This window comes from Dendrobium catenatum, unplaced genomic scaffold, assembly GCF_001605985.2.
Source record: "Dendrobium catenatum unplaced genomic scaffold, ASM160598v2 fragScaff_scaffold_334, whole genome shotgun sequence".
Taxonomy (NCBI): Eukaryota; Viridiplantae; Streptophyta; class Magnoliopsida; order Asparagales; family Orchidaceae; genus Dendrobium; species Dendrobium catenatum.
The window spans coordinates 64,612-72,285 of record NW_021318796.1 but is presented as its reverse complement, the minus strand read 5'-3'; the positions used below and the strand labels follow the sequence as shown (position 1 = coordinate 72,285).

General features: G+C 35.6%; 1 protein-coding gene across 1 annotated transcript in view; it reads right to left on the bottom strand.

Annotated features, from left to right (window-relative positions):
* LOC110096946 (exportin-4) overlaps positions 1–7,674 on the bottom strand; it is a gene marked incomplete at its 5' end in the record, with an annotated part of 92,996 nt that overhangs the window by 58,546 nt on the left and 26,776 nt on the right. Inside the window, 3 exon segments of the mRNA XM_020823111.2 lie at positions 3,784–3,893; positions 3,989–4,051; positions 4,193–4,283. Of these exon segments, the coding sequence (XP_020678770.1) occupies positions 3,784–3,893; positions 3,989–4,051; positions 4,193–4,283 (264 nt within the window).

The window sequence follows — 7,674 nt, the reverse complement described above, 5'->3', positions numbered from 1 at the left end:
TATATATATAGCAGATGGTGAGAGGCGGATCGGGAGGAGGAGGAAGCCCGATCGGGCTAGGGCCGAAGGCAGAGCCACGCACAGGAGCGACTTGGTCGGCAGGGTTGGCGTCGGCAGGTCCGGCGAAGTCGGAGGCAGGTCGGCTGGCGGGTCGGCTTTGGGCTCGGTGACGTGGATTCGACCGGGTCTAGGGCACGTCGGGTTCGAATAGCGAAGAGCAGGCAGTTGGAGGTCGGAGATGGCCGGAGCAGATGGGGTCAGCGATAGATTCGGCGAGAGGAAGAAGACGGATGTCAGAAAGGTAAGTCGCCGAACTCCTTGCTTGCGATTCCTTGCGGTTCTGAGAGCGTATGTGTGCGTGAAAAAGCGAATAAGAGAGAGCGTTGTTTTTTAAGTCGTGAGTATGTCGGTTTTTGTCGAGAGAGTTGGTGGGCGAATCGTTGTGTCGTTTGGCGACCAACTGCCCGCGATGGGGCCAGATTGGAGGTAGGCGTGTTGCTTTGATTTTTTTTTGTTCTAATTTTTTTTTATACAGTCAACACCTCTATTTAATTCAATGGCGATAATGCCAGGTTTACCTGAGCTCCATTGAATATGTTTAAGAATGAGTAGCCAAATCTTTTAATGAATAAAATTAATATTCAGTATGGATGTAAGAAGAATTTCTGGGTAATATCAAATGAGAATTATGAAGCTTACTTAAGTAGTATAACCTTTATTTATGTTTTCAAGTTGCAATTTAAATGTTATTTCAAGTTGCATCACTTATGGAGTCTCATAGCTCACCAGTAGTTTATTACTGGCTGTTGTTATAGGAAAAGGAAAAAAATGTGGATGAAGACTAATCTGCGAGTATTTAAATTTTATGTTAATGTTTAGTCTATGTTTGAAGTCTACTTATGAGGTTAGTAAGCAATTTACATGTTGTACTACTTTGATTTGGTTTTGACTTCCTTAGTGGCTCTGTAAATGTTTTTATTGAGGTTTTAATTTAGAAGATGCTTCCGTTTATGTATAAATGGACTTATGGTTGGATGTTTTACATGAAATTCTAAAAAAAAAAGTTGTATTAAATGTTTTTTAAAAGGATAAATGATTATGTGATGCATGCTACACTCAATGGTACTATTTAGGAGTACTGTAGGGTGTTACACACCATACGTCCAACATATGTCCCACCTATGTTGGGCGGTGTCCAACCTTAACTTGGGCTTGAAATATATTTTATCATATGTTGAAATGTGTTGGAGGCATTTTAAAGTGTTAGTTTCTTAATAGGATAAATACTTATCTAAATATATTACATATGCATGGAAAGTAATAGTATATGTTTATCAAAATTCTCAAGATCCAAGTAGTGGACTAATTTGAAAGTAGTATATAAGATATTGGTCGAGAAGTGTCTCATGAGTTAAACTTAATGAGCCAATGAGTCAAACTAAGCCTACCACTATTTGACACATATACTTGCAAACATCTTGTTCAAAAAATTCATACTCACTATATGTTATAAAACTATAAGTCAAGGGATTTTAAATACAATGTTATGAAACCCCAAAAACTCTATTTCCCTCTTTTACCCGAATTTCAAATTCATTGTTGTCTTACCAATTTACAAAAAAGACAAGTAGGCTCATGGACCAACTAGAGCAAATTAACTAGAAACCGAGCTTGATTAACTGAATCAATTCAAAAGCTCAATCTATGGGTAAATTGAGACTCATTTAAACTCTTGAGAGAAGTTTGACTAGAAGCTCTAGGAAACCAATGATTATTCAATCCTATGTTTAAGTTGGCATTAGATCACGATCAAAGCAAAGATGGAAACAAGTGGGTTAGTTGAGTCGCAAAACCCACACTACTTACTTTTTTGCCAGCCATTACATGTCAAACACTATCCATTTTGAGTAGCCTTGACTGAAGATGCAAGAGGTCAAGTACCTCTTGCATCGACATCTAAACACTAAATTACAACTTTACCGAAACAAAAACAAATAAAATAACTCTCATAACTCTACCAATCATATACTATACTTAGGAATAAAAGAACTTGACAACACAGCAATTAAAGTGACAAAATATTTTCAAATCGAAGTAGAATTATATCAATAATGAACAATGCCTCTATATATCTTTTTTATTTATTATGGATGTCTGTAAAGGAATTTCAAAATGAGATATACCTTGATGCATGCTTCATACAAATGGCATATAACTAATGGATAATGCCTCTTTTGAAACAAATAAAAAAGTTGTTCAAAACTTAGAACAATAGAGTAAAGTTTTTTGAAGATGTGAAGCTTAGGTTTAATACCAAAAAGATCAAATATATGACATGAAATTAGTGGGCATGACATTATAATTATCATACATTATTCCTATATCCAACAATGCCTACATATGATAGGATTAAATTTATAAATCTACTATAAAGAATGATGGGCATATAGATGAATAGTAAGATAACCAAACCAACATTATTAAAAAGCCAAAATAGACTTTCAAGCTCAATTGATTAAAATGCATATTTCTTCAAACTGATATCATATACATATGCGTACATATGTAATGTACATGTATATATACCTGTATGTGTATGTAACATCTTACACCCATTACCTACCCTAAAGACATTTCAGTATTACCCAGAAACACTTAAATTGCATCCAGTTGGATCTACAAGCTGGATTCACCAAAATCGCTAAACTCAAACTTGGTTTTTCTAGTTACTCAAAAGGTTAGCAATTGCATACCCATACAATGACTTGAACCTGATATGCATTCTTATGCTAGGACTACAAATCATTATTAGGATTGATTGCCAAAACAACGTCATGAATGAACTGATACTAGAAGCTTTATAACTTCAAAACATGGCTTGGTCTGAACAAACCCAAACGAATTGGTGTAATCAAAAGCACGATCCATAATACTTACCAACTTTGATGCACCATTACTTGATAATAATAATAAAGTGTATTATATATGACGCGTGTAAAATACGCGCACTTGCACGATAGATGCCCAACACTTGCCAAACATTCAATCTGTGTCCATTTAAAGACAAAAGAAATAACAAGCACATGTGCCCTAGATAATAAATGTCAACATTAAAATTTTATTAAATAAATAACTTAACCCTCCTATTCCCATTTATTTTAAAATATATTAGTTAAATAATTTTATAGCTATTTAACATTAATTTTATTTTTCTTATCCTGCTCTAATTTTTTCTTTTTTTTATAATGTATACATTTTAATTTTTTACAAGAGAATCAAATTTCTAAACTTCAAGCTAACAATCTACACTATCATATGGTTATTTTTAACTTTAATTGAGTATATGGGGATTATTAAATTTAAATATATTTCTTATTTTATAAGTAATTAAAATAAATTTATAATTAAATGAATTTATTTTATATTTATTATATTTGTGTGATTATTACATAATTTTTTTTTAATTTTCAAAGAAATTATTATAATGTTGTGCCTATTGCATGTTTGACCTATATTTTCAAAAATAGATGTGTCATATGTCCCATCTCCCTAAGTCCGCATTGATCCATCATAGCTTCCAATAAGACTTGATTTAATAAAACAACGGTATGCTATATAACTAAATTTTTTTTGCATCTTTCAGTCTTAAACAATCAGCTATTCAATAAAAACAAAATAATCATATCTTATCGGAAAAAAACACAAAGGAGAAAAAGGAAAACAAACTTATATATTTTAAGGTAGACAATACTATATCTATATTTAGAAAGATAAGAAGACCACCTGATTAAGATGAGAAACGCGTTGAGAAAACACATTTATCAGAAAAGGAATAGTAATCTCAGCAGCAGCTCGAGCAATAACAGCATATGACTCCAACCTTTCATCTCTTTCTACAAGTATAGAAAGACAATTTGAGAAACAGTTCAACATAAAATTTAACACTGATGAGCAAAAATTGACTTGGCAGAAGAGGACACATGCATACTTGAGACAGATGCAACGAAGTGCTCAGCATTGTCATCCTCATCATAGGCGGTTGCAGCAGCAGCTGTAATACAAAATCTATATGGTGAGATTCCTAGATGAACTACCAATACATATGAAGCCAGTTGAAATTTTACAATACAAGGAAAGATTAATAAATTTGAAGTACCACTAATGCTCAACAGTTAAAACAAGACAACAATACCTTCCAGATAAGACTCCACAATATTGTTGAATAGTTTGGCAGATACAGCTCGTCCTTCTGCTGAAATTGAATTCTTATCTCCATCTGATGTCTGATGACAGAAAGAGAAGCTCTTAACATTTCTTTTAGAACTAAGGAGACCAATACATAAAAAAAGGGAAGAGAAACATCATCCAGGAAAAGCTTAATCAATTCAAAAAAGTAGATTAAATGGTCATGGACAAAGTTCCAATGTTGAACCTAGTGAATTCAAACTAAAAAATAATATTAGAGAACACTACAAAGGCTACTCATAATTCTATCTTATCTTATATATATATATATATATATATCTCGAGCTACTATGAAGCCAAACATGATTGAAGTAGGCCTTGCTCATGTTTGGCTGGCTAAGCAAATGTGCTTATAAAAATAATTTGAACTCGAGCTAATTATCAAGTTGAACATGATCTAACACGAACAACAGCCTTTTCAGACATCCCTAGTTGCTAGTGTTAAGACATGGGAGGCTATGAGTTTAGTCCCACATATGATATATTAAGAGAGATGGATGTAGTTGCTAGTGTTAAGGCATGGGAGGCTATGAGTTTAGTCCCACATATGATATATTAAGAGAGATGGATGGTTTTGTATATCTTATTCACTAGAGAACCCCCTATATAAATTGTGAGCTCTGATGCACCGACACTTCGTTTTAAGAGGGTATGCAGTGTCGGACACGGACACGGACATGCGTCCGACACAGCGAAGACACATGTCGGACACGTCATTAGTGTGTCCAATTTAAAAAACAAAAAAATTAAACCGGACAAGCGTGTCGGACACACGTGTCCGGCCATTGTATAATTAAATAAAAAAAACCCTAATCCCGCTATTTCATATTAGCTGGTTCACACCCGAGTCTTCATCTTCGCCTTAATCCCGTATTCCTATTCTTATTCGTGGTCTTCCCAAGCGATTGAGGCGAGCAGCGGTCGGCTGGAGATCCCACCCTTGGTCTTCCCTTCCGGCCATAAGCAACAAGCCATCCTCCTTAGTTTCTGCGCGCAGCCGAGGGAAGCCGACGTCAAACCGCAGAAAATTTTTCAAACCTGTAAGTTGATTTCACCATTTTTTTCTCCATTCACCATTTCTTTTCATTTATCAATAATTCTGTAGATTTGTGATCAGGAGAGCATATTTTTTTAGAAGTATTTTATTTGTTTTGGATTAAAATTACTCTTAAAATAAAAATTTGTTTATTTAATGCGCTTTCACTGTGCTTTGGTTGTGCTTTCACTGTGCTTTTGCTGCGCTTTTTTAGCTCTTTTGCTGCGCTTTCACTGCACTTTTGTTGTGCTTTTGCTACGCTTTCATTGTGCTTTGTTGCGCTTTCACTGCGTTGCCCCTTGACCCCGCGACTTGACCGGACAGGTCAAACCCCGCTAGGGGGCAGCGCCCCCTTGGACCCCCGGCAGACCAGTATATTTTTTTGTTCTTTAATTATTTTTAAACTTTGTTTGGCAATTTTTAATTGTTTTACAATATGTCACCTAATTTATTAAGCCTTTATTTCTTCTAATTCACCAGTGAATTTAAAAACAAAATGAGCTCTAGTGCTAGTGGGAGTGGTTCAAAAGAGCCATCTGTAGAAATTGATAAAATATTATGGAATCATGTTACAAAGTTAGGAAAAACATTTGAAGGAGGGAATGTGTCATTCAAATGCAATTATTGTGGTGGCACCTACAAAGGATCTTATTCTAGGGTTAAAGCACATCTACTTAAGATTTCTGTCCATGTAATTAAAATGCGCCCTAAGATTACTACGTCACAGTTGATTGAATTGAACAGACAAGTTGATGAAGCTGAATCTAGGATCAAAAGGGCACTTACTAAAGAGATATCTTTGTCATCTACACATGGTTCATCCAACACTTTTTCCTCATATGTTAGAGTTGATCATTCATTATCATATAGAAGTGAAGGATATGATTCAAAGAAAAGAAAAGGAGTTGTCAGTAGTGCTTTAGAGAAGGCTTTTAACATGCAACAACGAGAGAAATTAAATGGTGAAATTGCAAGGATGTTTTTTTCAGCTGGACTTCCTTTCAACCTTGCAAGAAATACTCATTACAAAAATGTATTCACTTTTGCATGTAATAACAACCTTGCAGGTTATGTTCCACCTAGATACAATGTATTGAGATCAAAATTATTGGAAAGAGAAGAGCACATATTGAAACATTGCTTGAACCAACAAAAAGTGTGTGGAAAGAAAAAGATGTCACTTTGATGTGTGATGGTTGGACTGATCCTTAAAGAATATCACTCATTAATTTCATGACCGTTACAGAGAATTGCCCAATGTTTATTAAAGCTGTGAATTGTGAAGGAGAATACAAGGATAAATATTTCATTGCAATTTGATTAAAGAGGTGATAGTCATTATTGGGCCTTCAAATGTTGTGCAGGTTATGATAGATAATGCACCAGTGTGTAGAGCTGCAGGATTGTTGGTGGAGCAAACTTATCCTCATATATTATGGACTCCATGTGTTGTGCACACTTTAAATCTTGCTCTAAAAAATATGTGTAGAAAAGAAAACAGAAGCAAATGAAATCATCTATGCTAAATGTTATTGGATAACAGTGGTTGCAGATGATGCTGTTTGATCAGAAATTTCATTATGAACCACTCAATGAGATTTCCAATGTTTAATAATTTCTCACATTTGAGAATGTTAGTGATGAGGACATCATCAGATATTTCGACACATGTACCATCAAGAAACGCCGGAGATCAACGGCCACGATCATTTTATTTTGACTCATTTTTGTAGTAGTTGATTTGATTTTTATGTTTTTCCGTTTTTGCCCTTATGGGTATTTAGTCGTTATTGTAGCCCGATGGGCATTTTAGTCTTTTGCTTTCTTGTCATTTTGAGGCCTATTTATATGGCCCTTTTCTTATGTAATAGTTTAGTTTTTGATGAATGAAAATATTTGCCACTTATGATCTCTTTGTGAGTTCACCCTCCTCGATCTCTTAGTGAGTTCGTAGGAGAAGCTAGATCTCTTTGTGAGTTCTAGGTTTTCTCGTCCTTCTCTTTTCTTTTGTTTTGTTTATCTTGATCAAGTCATCGTTGTGTGGATTTGGATTGGAGCCTCTTGGAGGAAGTTGGGATTTCAATTTTGAATCCCTAAAATTCTCCCCACTACCTCCCCCGCCCCTTCTCTTGCCACCACCCCCTCCCAGGAATACCCAGGCCGCCAGCCCGACGCCCCTCCCCTCCGTCCCCCGCCAGGCTCCACCATTGGCTGGAACCCCGTCCAGGCTGACAACCCTCCTGCCGGCACTCACAACTTTCCCAGCTTTGCCGCCGGCCCTTCCCCCTCCCATCCTCTGTGAATTCCAAATTTCCTGGTTTAAGTGACTTTCCTAAGATAGCTTCTATCTATTTAGGAAATCATTCATTGGGATTTAATTCACATTTGAATTT